This window comes from Ambystoma mexicanum, chromosome 5q, assembly GCF_040938575.1.
Source record: "Ambystoma mexicanum isolate Mex_15411 chromosome 5q, UKY_AmexF1_1, whole genome shotgun sequence".
NCBI lineage: Eukaryota > Metazoa > Chordata > Amphibia > Caudata > Ambystomatidae > Ambystoma > Ambystoma mexicanum.
The window spans coordinates 38,637,013-38,654,371 of record NC_090933.1 but is presented as its reverse complement, the minus strand read 5'-3'; the positions used below and the strand labels follow the sequence as shown (position 1 = coordinate 38,654,371).

At 44.2% G+C, this 17,359-nt stretch overlaps 1 protein-coding gene across 3 annotated transcripts in view; it reads left to right on the top strand.

The window, feature by feature from the left end:
* PIGM (phosphatidylinositol glycan anchor biosynthesis class M) overlaps positions 1-17,359 on the top strand; it is a 141,871-nt gene that overhangs the window by 92,097 nt on the left and 32,415 nt on the right. For all 3 annotated transcript variants that reach the window (XM_069620471.1, XM_069620470.1, XM_069620472.1), the window contains 2 exons: positions 8,687-8,945; positions 16,770-16,871. In XM_069620471.1, coding sequence (XP_069476572.1) covers positions 8,687-8,945; positions 16,770-16,871 — 361 coding nt within the window. The remainder of the gene's footprint in view (positions 1-8,686; positions 8,946-16,769; positions 16,872-17,359) is intronic.

The following is a 17,359-nucleotide window of genomic DNA, read 5'->3' as shown; positions in this document are numbered from 1 at the left end:
CTGACAATTGGACTAATCTTTGTTTATTCCCTCTGCTGGTATTTTGAGATCAGAATCCCCAAAGCACTAGTCTTTTGCGTAATTACCACAAAACCTGAGGCCTGGCCAAATAGTTTGATTTCCTTATCAATGCCGCAAGTGAGGTGTCGACATTCCTTAGCGTGAGCAGAATGTCGTCCGTATATAACAATTTTATACATTTTACCTTTTGACCTGGATTCCCTGTATGTTTTTATTTGTTTGGATTCTTGTGACAAATGCTTCCATCGTAAGGGCAGATATCAGGGGATAGTGGGGACACCCCTTTCTAGTACCCTGTGAAATCATTATTTTCGGTGTTTCTGCTCCATTGACTCTAATTACTGTAGAGAGCTAATGATAATTAGTAAGAATCCATCTTTTGAAAGTGGGATCCATACCGTAGGGAGTGAAAACTTCCCAATATAGCCCCAGTCAACCACATTGAATGCTTTGTGGGCATCAAAAGAAATGATACCTGATTCTGTGTTCATGATGGTAGACATTTCCATTAGATTTAGTACTCCCCTGATGTTATCATGAGTGGTCCTATTGGCTACAAACCCAGTTTGGTGTGGATCTACAATTATCCTTTATATTCCCATTGACCTGTTGGCTAAGATTTATTAGAACATTTTTGCATCATTGTTCTTGATGATAATGGTTCTGTAAGCGTTACACTTAGTGTGGTCTTTTCCTGGCCTGGAAATAAGGACCGTGAGAGCTTCTTGCATTGGAGGGGTAAGGCAGCCTGTGACTCGGAAGGAATTAAACAGTTCTGTCATGTAAAGAAACAGTATGTGCAAGTATGTTTCATAAAATAAGGCAGAGAAGCCATCAAGGCTTGTGGGGATGTGCTTTAGGGATTTTATAGCTTTAGGGATTTTATAGCTGCCTCCACCTCGTTCGGGGCAATAGGGGGAATGCTTGGGTAAGTTACGTTGGCTTAGTATTCTTATTGTTACTCATTATCTTTAGGAGAACCCAACATCCCATTGAAATTCCAGTAGTATATTCTATTTCTCTTGTTTTGGAAAAATGCAGTATCCCGTCTGACCCTTTAAGTGCTTGAATATTATTCCAGGAGTGGATTTTCTTCAATGTAAAAACAAGCAAACGGTTTGCTTTATTACCAGGTTTGTAATAGTGTTGCTTGGTTTTGGCCAGGGCTTGTGCAGATTTATTAGGTTAATTTAGTTCCAGTTGTGCTCCGGCCCCTTTCAGCTGCCTTCAGACCTTCCATTATGGTTTTGATTTGTGCTTGCTTTCTAGTTCCCTGACTCTGTCCTGTAGGTATGTTGGTGCAGCTTATTGGTTCTATTAAATGCTGGCATATAGGCCATGATCTCCCCCCTAATAACAGTTTTCATCGAATCCCATGTTAGGCATGATTGTATGCAGTAACCCTGTGGGAGACTACACAAGTCTTGTCCTCTTGGTATTAGGTAACCCACCTATTGGTATAGGTATGTACTGCACAAGTTAGTAGAGTGACTGAGCAGCCAGACCTATCTAAGAGTTGTAAATGTGAACTTTAGCATCAAAATCCAAACATACAAGCATCCAAATAACACTTGCAATCAAGGTTTTCTAGTAAAAAGAATGTTTTTTTATAGAACAGTCAGTTTTAAATAAGCCTTCTTTAAAAAGGGCAATATACAACAATCAAAACACACTTCGTAACACTTTCTCAGATTCAAATTAAGCAAGTAGATGCCCTTTTGGGATGCCTTCCACACACTTCCTACACCCAGAGGTGACTTCAATTGCTAGGACAGTATTGGCATTTAAATATCACTTTTTGTGCTTAATAAATGTTTGTGAAAAAGGAAAAGATTAGGGAAGGAAAAAGGTTAACAGGTTCTCAGAGCATGTGAGCACTTTTCAATCTCCCAATGAAATCTAGATTAGATATTCCCCAGCAATACAAGTTAAACTTATGCACCACCTATGAGTGACAGTTAGAATCAAAGTCAATGGGTCAGAAGAGTCTGCAGGGAGCCAGGACAGCCAAAGTCAAATTGAGCAATGTCTATGGAGCTGAGGCACTTCTTTAGATAGCACAAAAGTCTTGCACAATGTTAGAGAGTTGTAAAGAAATCACTGTAGGGCCACAAGCTGTTAGGCTTGTGAAAGTCCATGCTGAGATCAACTCTGCAAAAAGCAGCTATTGCAAGTCTCAAGTTGTCCTGCTTCGGGAGGGTCCTCAGGATCTTCCTGGAGCTTTGGTCTGGCTTAAAGACGATACACTCGACTATGGATTTGTCGACCCCTGGCACACGGTTCCTGCAGCAGCAAAGAAGTATAGCCAATTGGGGAAGGTCCTCCAGCAAAGTTTGTCTTGGGGTTAGTTGGTCCCACCAACCCAACGGAAGAAGTCATCCATTCTGGGGCTTCTATAGTCGATTCAGAGTTGGAGCTTCAGCACTGCAGCAGAGCTTCACCAGGCAGTTCAATGGTCCAGTAGGGTGCAGCAAGCTTCTCTTCCAGATTCCTCAGTCGGATGTTTCGTCCAGTGGTTGACTCTGTCTTCAGTTCAAGAAGCCTCACCTTTTATGCAGGGTTCTCCCATTCATGCACAGCCTAGCTGTCACTCGCACAGCAGGGGGGCTGTTCTGCAAGGACAGCCAGACAGCCAATCGGCACTGGGTGCATTCAGGTAACCGAGGAGACTAAGGACAGGAAGTTTCGGGTACTTCCCTCGCTTCCTGCCCTGCCAGACACACTGGAGCCAGAGGTGGGTTTCAGCACTGAAGCCTGCCAAAGGCAAAGCAAACAAAAGGGTTAACTGTGGTTTGACAGGCAGAGAAAACCCCAAGAATGACCTCGCAAACAAGAAATGGCAAAAAAAGAAGACCGGGCCATTTTGACTCAATGGTCACCGATTGGTGCCATACTGCAGCTTAGGCTTCAGCCTGCGGTAGGAAGGCACAATGGTAGGAAAAATAAACCACTGCCACCAGCCATTAAAAGTAGTGAGGGTAACATAAGAAATGTTACATGAGTAAGTAGAAAAAGGGGCTACTAAGTATCCCCCAGCACTCCACATAAGATGGGCTGTGCTGGATCTACAGAGAGGAAAAGGTAAGTAAAGTCAATTTCACTTTAATACTCTTGGGAACAGTAGTTCACCCTAGAGAAAGGTATTTAAACCTTTAAGAGACATCTAAAGGATTTCTCTGTGACACTGCACTGAAGGTGCTGTGTGTCGCCATACAAAAAGTAGATGCCTTTGGAGTTTGTCAGACTCCAAAAACACAGAAAACACATGGGGTCCCAAAAAGTCCAGCAAAAGAGCTGGGGGTCTCTAGGGTGGGAGGAATTAAGCAGTAAAATGAAAATTCTCCCTAACATCCCAGGTAATGGACACAGAACAATCTGGGGTTATGTTTTCATTAAAATAGTTAGTGAGAGCAACCAAGATTTCTCGGCAAACTGCCACATATCTTAAAATGGAATCATATAGTTTCCATGGTCCTTTAGGAGGTTCCAGCGTTTTCAGTATTCTAATATGGCCATCACAGAAGCATGGTCCGAGAAGATACACAGTGTGATGTACACATCCCCCAAGCATGGGAATAATGGGCTTGACATGAGAAACAGGGTTATCTGTGAGAGACCCCTGGGGACATGGGAATAAAAGTTAAAATCACGGACCCCCTCATTTGATAATCTCCAAATGTCTACTATCCCCAGTTTCTTCAGGAATCTAGCCAGTTCAACCACATTCATGTAGTCAGTTCTGGTTGGGGGACGGGGGGCTTTATCCATATCAGAGTACGGCATCAAGGTAAAATCCCCTCCAATCATTATCTGACCTTTGCTAAAGGAAATCATTTTAGGGGTGATTGCTTTTAGGAAGTGGTCCTGTTCAAGGTTGGACCCATAAATCGAGATGAAGGTGTACCATTTCCCAAATATCTGCCCTTTAACTAAGATGAATCTACTGTGCAGCTCCCTCCTTACCGAATTCTCTACAATTGGTACATCCCTACTCAACAGCAGAGCCAGACCCCTTTTTTTCTCCCCACAAGTAGCAAAAAAACTCCTTGGGTATCACTTGTTCAAGAGTGCCTTTCATCCTCAGCTAATGAGCGCATCTCCTGCAGACAGACAATATCAGTGGATAGTTCCGCTAGTCTACTCATGGCGGATTTCCTCTTTGCCAGTGAGTTCAGACCTTGCACATTTCAGGTAATCATGCGCAGTTACTTTACATTTTCCTCAGCCATGAAGTTGATTACAAAGCACTCGATTGCTTAGCTGCTGTGTTCCTAGCCTATAAATGACATCTAATAATTTGGCAGTAAGCTTAAATTGTTACAAATCATTGACCCTGTGGCAATCCAATAACACAAAATCCCTATAACATTTTCCCTCCCCAGTCTTACCTCCTCCCACCCACCTCCCCCACATCCCATTACTGTGAGTGAAAATCAGAGTTCACTCCAAGAGCTTCCAACGAGAACCCAACTAGAAGTCCAATACTTGTAGGTAAAATACAAACTTTCAATCCTCATCAATTTACATGTATTAATGCTAATGCACCTCAAACTAAATGCTCTTGTATTCCTTATTTAGACCCCTGAACCAGAACCAAGAAAGGGGCAATCCAAACCAGTACCCAAAAAATAGAAAGCCCAGCAAGAAATCTGTCAGTCACCTGGGTGCGCCCTTACTGTCCTTACAGGTTGGGATTCTCGGCCGTCTTCATCTCTCAAATTTGCGACCAGGCTTTTGGAGCCCTGCCAAGGTGAGCACCCTCAACTCCCCACCCAATCTCACCCTCCTCCACCACTGCCTTTGAATTAAGCAGGCGTTCAGCATCCTTCATAGATCCAATCGTCCAGGTTTTACTGTCTGCTGTGAAGTGTAGGCCAGTGGTAAAACTCCATTGATATGCAATCTTCCTTTCTTGTAGCCATTCAGTCATGGGATGCAGGTCCCTCCTTTTTGCCAAAGTGAGCACAGCCAGGTCTTGGTATATGGAGTGGTGACACCCTTGCTGCTTTCATTAAGCTTTATTTGGCTGTATAAAATTGTACCCTGGCTAATGCATCCGAAGGGCCATTCAGTGGTTGTATTGGGTGTGTTTGGTGAACCCTGTCCAATTCCAGTTCAGCATCAACTGGGAGGGTCAGCACAAAACAGAAGAAGTCCTGCACAAACTTAGTCAGATCCTCATCAGGGACAGTTACTGGAATGCCCTGTAGCGGATATTTTTACGGCGTGACCGGTTCTCCGCATCCTCCTGTCTTACCTCCAAGGTCTCGCAGTGGGCTTTGAGGGCTTCAATCCTGTTACAGCACTCACTGATCTCATATCCCTGCTCACATAGTGCAGTTTCCACTTTCCACCTCTCCTAACTTTTAATCCAGGGCAGTGATTATTTTGGTAGCAACTCAGCTTTGCCTTTCTAGTATTTCTGCGAGAAGATGCTGTAGGTCTGATTTCGTAGATGATTGCAGGGAGGGTTGGCTACCTGTTGAGTCAGTAGCGTGGACCATTACTTCCACTTGTTAGCCTATTTTAGGCTTCTGTGTGGTATTGTGTAGAAGGGAGGCAATGTCAGATTGTTTGACACCTTTGGTTGATTTTTCAATAACGGCAGCCTGAGATTTGAGCTATTGCACTGTGTATTAATGTCTAGTAAGAAGTTGAGAAGGAGATAAAGGGGGGGTGGGGCATGCATCCAGAACCTGAACCAGTGGTACTCGCACAGTGTGATAAGTTCAGCAAGGAGGTGTAAGGAGATAAGAATCTGTTATATACCCAGCACAGGAAGTGGCTAAGGGCTGCTCTGCTTGATGTAGTGTTCTACATAAATTAGTATTCTACCTTATGTACACCGCTGCAGGACCTACCGTGGAGGAGCCACTTCAAGTCCTGTATCAAACCTAGGTGGTGGCAAGCATTGACCGGGTCCCACCGTCGGTGCCATCGGCTTGCAGAGAACCTGCACGGGGGTGTCCATAAGAAGGCAGAAGTAGCAAGTAGTGCATGCCTCGACATCCCGGCTAAAGGCACCCGCTCAATCAAGAGCACCAGGCATTGGGCGCATTGAGTGAAGAATTCAGAAACCGCGAGCCGCCGAGGTCAGAGATTCTGCTAAGGCATCCAGGGTATTACAGCAGGCACGGAGAGATGGCTGAGCAGACTAGATGCCAGCCTCCAGATCCATGTAGGTGAAGGACACCATTTTGGTCTTCTGGCACTGAACCCTTGGATGCCGAAGAATTGCTGTAAATGAATTAGTTGCTGATAAAACATTGTCAATGGTGGCACACCCGCTTCCCTCTCACCTTCCTGTAATCTGGGGGTGCAAAGCGTCAGTATGATAGGGTTTCAGGGCATTGTCGTCAGATCTTGGTTGACTGCAATCACAGAGCGATCCACTCCACACCGGCTCCAGGCCACGCCCCCTGTCTGTTTCTTTCTCTTTATTGGTTTCTGCTTGCCTCCCTCCACCTTGGGCAACCCTGGTATCTTCTATGCCTTTCGGTATGCTCCAGTTAGATAGTGTTGTAGCAAGGATGTTACCGTTCGCCCTTCTCCATGGCGACGCCGGTACTTAAGCTTCAGCTTCTCTTCTTCTGCCCAATTCGGCAGTCTCCATGGAGGATTTGTTCCTCCACTCTGTTCAGGCCTTAGCGTAGTTTCCCGGGGCCCACCATGGCTGCAGCGTGGTCACACCACCAGGTAAGATGGTCCCTCCATCCCCATCTCTTCTGTTTCTGTTCAATTCGGCAGTCTCTGTGGGCCATGTGTTCCAATGGGAGGAGTCGTTCCTCTGTTCTGCCCTGGCCTCAGCATAGTTTCCCAAGTCCCAGACCCACCACGTGTGCAGCATCCCTGTATCTTTCTTGGCTGTATCGCCTTTCTCGGCACCGGCCTTCTAGCGTCTCTGCCTACTCTCTGCATTTCTCCATGCTACCACTTGCTCTGCGGTCTAGTGCGGCTCCAGCCCTCCAGGACATCTGTACGTCAGAGGCTCGCCTCTGCATAGGATTCTTCCTCCTCCATTCAAGGTTCCTTGTCCCTTTTATTCTCACTGACGTAAGGGGGGTGTTGCTTTTTGTCAGTAGCTGAGTTCAAGGGAATGCCAGTATTACCTTGAGCCAATGATGTAAAAGCAATGTCAGTATTTGTTGGATGCAAAACAGAAGTAACCTCCATCTGTTCTATACCCATATATGTCAACATAGTTATCTTCATAGGGAGTTCCTTGTAGGAATGGGAGTTCCTGTCCCCTAGAGGTGAGTCACTCCCAGCTTTCCGTGACCCATACTGGGAGGGACTTCCTTACCGGGCTCGCCTCACTATCCTCAAAGGGGGTGGCTCCCCCTGGGAAGAAGGGAAGAATTGTCCAGATTCATCACACTACCTCTGTAAAAGACTCGAATAAAAAAAAAAAGATGTCAGACCATCTCAGAAGAGCACCACCTGCCACTGTGCCAGCGAAGGAGGGAGAATGCTACTCGGACAGAAAATGCGTGTATGATGGTGAGATAGACCACCACACACGTTGCTTTTGCATTTAAGAATCAGGCAGTGAGTATGTGTAAATTGAAAAAAAACATTCAAAAGGTGGTTCAGAAGAATTCACTTCAAAATGCACTGCATTACACACTTTATAATGGAATTGTCTGTTGGAAACTCCCACCTGCCCCTGTATGCCATGCCTCTTCAGTTTACTCACGTTAAAAATGAGATCATGTCCCCCCCTCCAACGTTTGGGCAAAATCGCTTCTTCGGTTCAGCAGCCTTAGCAACCCATGTCAGGGGTGGAACGGGATTGAATGAAGGGTTTACAGGTGGGAGTGACCATGTTCAGGAGGTGTTCTCCCAGGGGACAGGTTCTGGTGTATCATGGCCATCATGGATGAGAGGCAATTACAGAATGCTCACCCCACCGCCTAGTGGCCTATGCCTCGCTTTATGCAGACTGCGTTTCCTGGGTATGAAAGGCAGGTGGACCCTACATGTGGCCCCACATTGACCATCGGTGCTTGGACTGTCAAAATGCAGCATCTGGAGAAATGTCAAATGTTTCCCCAGTAAAATTGGCCTCCCCTCACCTCTTGCCTTGTTGGGATATACTCTGTATGTGTGTTTGGGGCATATGTAAAGACACCCCATCCATGCATGAGTAGTCTGAATGTGATCTGCATGCTGCAATCGTCAATATTAATTCCTAAAACTCCATCTTGGTAAGAATTGCTTCCCTTGAAAGGTGCCTGTGATAGGTAGGACTGTGGAGCGTTAGCGGGCCAACAGAGCCCCACTTACCTCATTGGACCAGTCATCACTGATTTTGCTGTAAGCTTTTGTAGCACTTCATCCTTGTGCCACCCTAATTTGTTGAGCAACCTGATACAGAGAGGGAGATAATGAAAACTGAGAAAAAAGAATCTGAATAAGAGTGAAAGAACTTGTGGTAGAACAAGTACTTGTTTAAGAAACTGCAAATTAGTGGGTTTTAAAAGTATCAACAAAAATAGGGTGGTTGCACAAGAGTCTTAATTTTATATCAGTGAGCCATGTAATTAACTATCTAATAATTAGAAGCCACATGCCATAGGGAATCATTTATTTTAAATGGTTTGACAGGAACTGTGACTCTTAACACAAGCCAAGCACCTTTTTGATATCTTTTCTTATCTTGCAGGTATGGCTGGGAGTTTTTGGAGCACACTTACTTATATCACATAACCCGGAGGGATATCCGCCACAATTTCTCTTCCTATTTCTATATGCTGTACTTGACTGCAGGGAGCAGCTGGAGTTTTGCCCTCGGAATTGCTGCCTTTCTGCCACAATTAGTTTTGCTTTTTGTCGTGTCTGTGGCATTTTATAAGGACCTTGTCTTCTGTTGCTTTCTTCAAACAGCCATTTTCGTCAGTTTTAACAAAGTGTGTACCTCTCAGGTAAGAGACCTCTTTACTTTAAAGAGTGTTTGTATTTTTATTCTCATACACAGCCCATCAGGAATGCAAACTGAACCTGCAGGACACATTTACTAAGCAAAAGCTATGACTACTGTGGATAAACACTTGTCACCCCTATTGTCCCTAACACACCTTTTAAAACATGGCCCTTTATTTTTTTTATTTTTTCATTGATTTGCAATCCAATCAGAAGTTTACCCCACCCATCTTCCGACCCACATATCCCCCCCTCCACAGAGATCATACATCTAACAAAATAGTATTCATGTAATGCCAATCGATTTAGAATAAGTCCAGAATTCTCAGGTTATGCGGGCAGCACAGGTGTATGTAGTTCCGCCTGGAGGAATGATAATACGTTGTCCCAATCCTATTAAAGATCGTCTGATCTCCTTGTATCGTATAGGTTTCTCACTCAAGGGCCACAAAGTGCTATACCTTATGTAACCAATCTAGTTCTATGGGAGGTTGGCTACTTTTCCGTTTCTGCGCTATCGTCGACCAGGCAGCTACAAGGAGTATCATATAGCCCCTCAGTTGTCTCCTGGAAAAGAATTTGAAACCTTGGTCCCATAGCTGACAAAGCCACACTACAATACAGCGCTGATTCTGGGCAATTCAAGAAAGAATCTCCCTATCAGCAGTTCATCTGGCCGGAGAGGAGACCCAGCGGGGGAGCAGGCAAAGCAGTCCCTCACGAGTGGGAACGGGCTCAGGAAGTCCTTCAAGAGATCTTCGCCCTTTAGGGAACTCCTCAGGTAGACCTGTTCTTGACTAGTGTCAACCAGAAGTGCAAACTGTTCTGCTCCAGGGAATTTCCCCCAAGAGGAGCTCTAGGGGACACGTTCGTAGTGGATAGGAGTTTCCACTCCTTTATGCATTTCCTCCAGTCTGCATCATCGCTCAAGTCATCTGGAAGTTGAGAAAGTTCAGGAAGTCCATGATCCTAATTGCACCGGATTGGGCCAGGAGGATGTGGTACCTGGACCTTCTGGACATGTCATCTGCCCTCCAATGAGTCTTCCACAAAGAGAGGTCAAGACACTCCACCATTCACGTATGGTTTCTGAGGTTTAAGGATTGGGGCCTCTTGGATGACGTGATGGAGATGTTGCTTTTGGCCAGAAGGCCAGAAACTAAATCCTTGTGCCGCTGCCGTTGGAATAAATTCTGCAACTGGTGCAGGAAAAATAATGTGGACCCTTTTCAGAGCAATACACCTATGGTGTTGTCTTTCTTATTACATCTGGCAAATCTGGAGCTCCAGATTGGAACAATCAAAGGATACTTGGCTGCGCTTTCGATCTTTAAGGGCATGTTGGAAGAAGCTTCATATTTCAAAATGCCACTGATTATCCAATTTCTAAAGGGGCTCACAAATGTGTTCCCTCCTACCCTTTTTTTTTTTTTTTTTCATTTGTATTTGACTCTCCTAGCAAGTAGGAGAGACTTTACAAAGAAGTTATGATAAAAAGAGGGCATTACAACAACAAATGCCTACAAACATGAAGATTTACAATGCATAGACCTAAAAAGACATCATTCAAGTCGAAGTTTAAGAACCATTAATTCATATAACATAATGAAAAACACATAAAAAACAAGAGAATACACAATGGGATTATCTATACGCTCAAATGTACATGCATCCTCAAATTCATACTAATTTTACAAGGGGGAAGAGAGTTAAAATAAGTGATTCAAGAGATATTCATGTAACAGTCTTTTTCCAATTCTCTTGCAATCACTTTACATAATTTCGATACAGCATATATCAACGGCTTATGGTTACCTCGCATCATTCTGTCCCAGAGAAAGGGAAGGCAGTCAATAAAATTAATGTTTACAAATTCCATCAATAATAACGATCTTTGATTCCTAAAATGGGGACAGTTTAAAACCAGATGTTTTAATGTTTCAGTGGGTTCGGTACACATGGGAAATCTACAGTGCGGACTGGAGGCATACAGCTTATGACCGATCCATTTTACAACTCTTTCTTTAGTGTGAAACAAATTGAGTTTGAACCAGAGATACGTCCTCCGCGTGGAGTTACAAGGAAAAAGCACAATGTAGTCGTGTCTAGGGATACGTTTACGTGCAAATAATTGATATTCCTTGTAAAGATAGTACGATCCCATTTTATCAAGGGTTGTGCACCAATCAAGTTCAAAAAGTTTTTTTTTAGCATAGCCCGGTCTATGATAGACATCGTCCACGGTGATGTTAGCCGTCTTGAGTATACCAGCCATTTTTGACACATAGAGGGCCATGGAAGACGTGGGTGACAGCGTAATGGTGTGATTTAACTCGGCATATAGGGAGTTCGCTGTGGGATGCCTGATCTTGGCAAAATTGGTGAGGAGACGCCATTTCCAACGGGTAGACAGTGCGACTAGACCCAATTCATGCCTCAAGATCGCATTGGGGAGGGACATCGGAAGCGACATGGCACGTTTCAGGGCAGTACCCTGCAGTTGGTCCAAAATTGGGCCCATTTCACCCATACATATGTCAAGAGAATACAGGATTACGCTTTCAATTTTCAAAGTAAAGAACTCGATAAGGGGAATTAGTGAGAATTTGCAATATTTTGCATAGATGACTTTGGATTGTGATATCAAGGGTCTGATCTTTTTGCTGAGAACATCATGCCACATTGAGATAGAATTTTTCTCTGATAAGTGGTATCCCAAGTAGATTGTTTCTCTAATAACTGAGATGGGGATCTGCATGAGATGCCACTGTGATTTGCCGGTTCGTTTCTGTACACCAAATTGCATGACTGCTGTTTTAGCAGGATTAGGCATCAGGTTGTGTACTAGTGCAAATTCTTCAAATAGACGTAGTTTAAGTTGGAGGCCTGACGGGGTGGGATCAAATAAAATGATATCATCCGCAAAGGCGAGCCACTTAAGGTGGATCAAGCCGATTTTAGCAGAGAAAAGATTTTTTTCATCCCTACCCTTTTCAGGTGTCAGTTTTCAGATATAAATATTGTGCTAAACTTTATGTGCGCTCCATTTAAGCCGCTTCACTCTTGTCCATTGGGACTGCTGACTTGTAAGAGCGTCTTGCTAGTCACTTTGAAATCAGCCTGCAGGGTGAGCTAGTAGCAGGCCTTAGCCAGTAAACCACTGTTTACAACTTTTTCTAAGAACAAAATTGTGCTAAGGGTCAAGCCTACATTTCTTTTGAAGATTGTATCAGATTTTCACATCTCTGTGAAGATTGTTTTGCCAACATTTTATCTGCTGCCGCATCCTGGCAGGGAGGAGGAAATGCTACACAGGCTAGATCCCAAAAAAAGGTCACTTTTTCACATATGGCTAAAATAAGACAAGATGACGAACTATTTGTGGGGTATGTGAAGGGATCATGAAGTAAGACACAGACAACATACTTAAAGTTCAAAATAAAACACTACCTGAACGAAACTAAGGAAAGCCTGAGTCAAAGAGTTCAACTTAAGTCTGTCTGTGTCCAAAACCTATACTTGCCCTCACAACTAAAGCTAAACAATATGTAGGGATGTCAATAATAAAATAAATAGTGTTCAACTCAAAGTTCTTCCTGCTGCCAGCTCCCCTTCCCCAATTGTAAGAAAGTTCCACAAAAGTCTCAAGATGACCTTTCTCAAGCTCAAGGCAATACAGTTCAAAACAATCCCCAGGGTTCCCTTGCCCAAGTTCCAAGCAACACAGTTCAAAATCAAAAGGTCTTGAGGATCCGTTCTCAAGTCGGCACGTGCAGTTCCTCAAGTCTCAGAGTTCCCTTCCCCAATACTTTAACTTCAACACCACAATGTCCTTGTTTTTCCGCATTCAGGACTCACTGGTATAGGTGCAATTTTCTTATCAGCCTTGTGGCTCTGCCATCACGTGTTACACACGCCTTGCCAGTCTTTGGCCTTGCTGCACTGCATTCACTCTCAAAGTTCACTTTGGGGGAGGGGAGGGTTGTTCATTCCCCACCTTTGTATGGCGCTCTGCCACACATGCACCCTTTTCTGTAATTCGTTTCACAAGGGCACCTTGGCTGTTCTCTTTATCTGCTTGGCCCATAAAGTTCAAATATTTCATTCAGTTTTTAATATGCTTGATTTCACCCAATTTGGCATTCAATATGCATTCATGCCGATTAGTTTTAAGTTTCCATTCAGTTTGGTATTCGATATGCATTTATTTTGCTTGTTTTTAAGATTCCATTCAGTTCAGTATTCAATATGCAGTTGTTTGGCTTAATAGGAGCGCCCCGGTGTTCGAGCGTCCTCCCCGACATACTCATTGGTTCTGTGTGTCTCCTTCCGGCGGTTCCCGCTGCTTCTCCTTGAACCTTTGACCTATAACCTCCTCGGTGTCCGGTCAAAGGTTTGAATACAAAAGGTTTGAATGCAATAGGGTCGAGTCAATAGGACCGAAAACAAAAGGTTCGAATTTTATTTTTAATTATATCTTTTTTTTGGGGTTTCCGTATAGGTAAAAAAAAGTGTTTTTTACCACAAAAACAGTGGTTGGGGGGGGTGCCGCCCCCAAAAAATTTAATAAAATGTCGAACCTTTTGTTTTCGGTCCTTTTGATTCAACCCTATTGTATTTCAAACCTTTTGATTCGAACCTTTGACCTATAACCCTTCTCCTCTGATTCCTAAATCGGGAAATCCGCCTTCCGAGCCCCGATCACTTGCCGTGTGTTTCCCTTTGAATGCCGGCAATGGAAATGCTTCTTGACAGACGCGAACAGCATCCTATCTTGCAGCTCCTGCTACTAGGACTCTGCCATGTAGGCTCCAAGACCTCCAACAAGTACACGGCCCACTAGCTTTGGGCTCTGCAAGTCCTTCAGGATATTTGCTGGCATCCTGGCTCCTTCTCCGGTCCCACCACGGCTGCCTCCTCTCAAACAAGTTCCCCTGCTGGTCTCCCCCACCCAGGCCTCCTGTTGCTCTCTGCTCTGCTCCACTGATCTCCCTTCATACAGCTGCAGCCCCTTGACAGGCTGCAGGCGAGGATGCCTAATTAGCCCTGCCTGACCATAGTTAAAGGGACATGGCTGACCCTCACAGCTCTTTGTAGGCATCCTTCTTGTCCCAGTACTAGTCCCAGTACTACAGTGGTGAAATGGTGTAGTACGCATTACTCTTAGTCGCCTCTTCCTCGTCCCATTACTGTCAAGTGTCACATGTAAAGACATGAGGGTAACCGCTTTATAGTAACCCATAAAGGTTGGGGAAAGGTTAGGTTGGTCATCAACAGGAAAAGGGGGATACCATGTCTCTCCGGTTTTATTCTTACCCCTTCTCTTCTTTACCCTTTTTCATGCTAGAGGGATACCATCTTTGGGGAATTTCCAGGTCAGTGGGACAGGAATAGCAACACCCCACAACCATCTCTGGGATATAGGATTCTCCCTGAATTGCAAATGTGGAATACCGCGTCTCACCTGAGACAATCTTGTCCCCAATCCCCAAGGACCCTCCAGCCAGGTGATCCTCCCTCGCTTCTCCACCCCCAAGGTTAGGATCCAAGAGCGGTTTAGAAGTGAGAATACCCTCGGGTTTCTCACAGGTACACCGGACACACATTGGATCTGGCGGTCACAAAGGGAACATTATCCAGATGGATAATCCTGGGCATTACAGAATGCTATAAGCTTGCAGTAAAGGAGCCTCCATAAGGCCGGAGGGCTCACAAGGGGCATGGCTACATCTTTTGCCTTGCAAAGAGGGTGCTGAGTAAATGATATTTGAGCGGCAGCCACTTGGTCTACCATTCATACCTTCACAAAACACTACTGCCTGGATTTGTCTTCAGGCCAGGAAGGAGGATTTGGAAAGGTGGTGTTGCATTCTGTCCATTACAAAGTTTGAGAAGGAAATTCATGATTCGAAAATTCTTACTCCCTTCTCCAAACCTTACACTGTTTTGGGAATCTATCTAAAGATGAGGAATACATGGGGGGACACAATACATTCGAATAACAAGTTACTTACCCATGGTAACATTCTTTCAACTGGATGTTCCTCACACGTATTCCTCATTGACCCTCCCAACCTATCTCGCAGTAGAATATCCGTGCATTACAACTTACGTTCATTCATTGTCTGATACTGTCTTGAATACGCTAATGCTGGTAATCCTGTGGGAAGAAGACGAAAAAACAGAACTGAAGCTAATGGTGATGCATGTGTTATATACACCTGTCATGACGTTGACCTCAAGACAGAGGTCCTCGAGGGACATCGAGACGACCGCAACGACGCACAGCGCCCTCAGCCGAAAGTTTTTTCCGAAGCAGCTCATGCTGGAAGGAAGATATCTAAAGTTGAGGAATGCGTGGGAGGAACATCCAGTCGAAGGAACATTACCAGGGGTAGGTAACTTGTTCTTCTGTGATGAAGTGTCCTAATCCCTTTCCATGGCCCTCAAACAAGTACTTTGAGCTATTTGAACCATGACGGGGTTGGTCTTCTCACAGTCCTGTCCATTCCAGTCTCCTCACCCATGATCAACTGATTAGGAATACTGCATATGCTGACCAAAATAAAGCTTTCTTCTCCCTTGTGCCCTAGTCCTATTCTCCACTTGTTTATGGTGCCAATAACAGCATCTTACTACCATTATGCATAGATACAGAAGTAGGAAAACGCCTGTGAGCTATGCACCACTACAGGCCCCAGGCTGCATATGGCAGTCTTTTTGCTAAGCACAGTGCACAGGAACTCAACCCTTCATATGCAAGTCTAGAGGAATTGGAGAGAAGCATTTCAGTGGGAGCTTAAAGGACACTAAAGCTGATTGAGCCATGCAGGTAGCGGGTGAGGGACTCTCTGCCTGACCCCCGATAATGGCCATTGAGTCTTTTTAGGCCTCAGTGATGCAATCCAAGGCTACTGGTGGACATAATTACACGATGAACACACTAAATCACCAATCGAAATCTCTCCAAGCAAGATTAAATGAACACAATCCATGTCAAGCTGGATTAGTGAAACGTGAACACAGGGGTTACTATAAAATCCTCTGTCAAACAGGACCATAGATGTCCGTTCTAAAAGATGGAGCAAGATGCCAGGAAGAGATAGCCAGAATCACAAGAGGAGTAAATGCTTGACACAAAAGGCTGATCTTTTCAGGTTGTGCAGGCTGATCCAACTGCAAGAGCTGAGAGGCCAGAGGAGATCTTTACATCCACTAGAACCTTAGGGACATGGATTTCCTGAGGACACTGAGTGCACCAGAGCATTGCCAAAGCAGGAACAGACAAACCAGAAGGTAAGGGGAATCTGGGCCATGTCTGCAAGAGCAGGCAGGGCGCTATAAACTTCTGCCCTGTAACCCTGAATGTGAGCTAAGCACTACATTCCTGGGTGTTTATAGGAAGTGCAGTGGGCACAAAATATCCCTGGGAGTTTTCAAGAAAAGAGACAGCTGCTATAACCAGGACACTGTCAAGAAGTGTGCAAGACTCCATCCCCTGGAAATGCAAGAGGGAAATTAGACAGAAAACCATAGGAAGGTAAGCATCTCTGCCAGACAGGGGGACACCAACGATCTACAATGTATCCCTTTCCTGTACCTATTGCTTAGATTGTTCAGTCCATTCCTTTTTCTTGTTTTTCAGTATTTTTAATTAATGCCTGATTGTGGCAAAAGCAACATATGATTTATACTCGTATGAATATGTTGACGGAAGAAATTAATGTATTCTTGGAATGTGCTTAAACAAAAAATGTGACCTATGCTAGTTATTAGCATGTCTAAATTTAAAAACAAAGCTCTAAAATATTTCATTTTATTTTTAGTATTTCCTGTGGTACCTCTGCTTACTGCCCTTGGTAATGCCTACTCTCAGGATATCATGTCATCGGGGGATTTGTCTTCTTGCACTTTGGTTCACTGGCCAGGTAAGCCCTTGCAAGAAACAGTTCAAGTGTGTTGAATCAGAGGGTTCTATGTTAAAATATCCGATTAAAAACACCCCTTTGTGAAAACAAAGAGGTACAAATAATGAGATAAAAGTGTTTTACATTAAATGTAATTAGTAATGAAGAAAGTAAAAAAATGTCAGTGCAAAGAATTAGGACAAGTTTAAAAAAAGAAAGAATATGCATTGTAAACGGTTATGGCAAAGCAAGGGGGGGCAAGGGGAACATCGCTGTACTCTCGGCACCCTCCAGCTGTACCTTAGACAACTCATTGTTAAAGAATAATGTGTTAAACTAAGAAAGCATTCTGTAGGGAAGGCATGGGATCACAAGTATTGATACTGACACAATAGATACAATTTGTAAAACCTTTATTGAAAATGTTGGGGTAGGAGAAACTCCTATTCTGCCCTATAACTAAGATGGGAGTAGTCTCGACCATCAAACGATAAACGATAAAATGATAA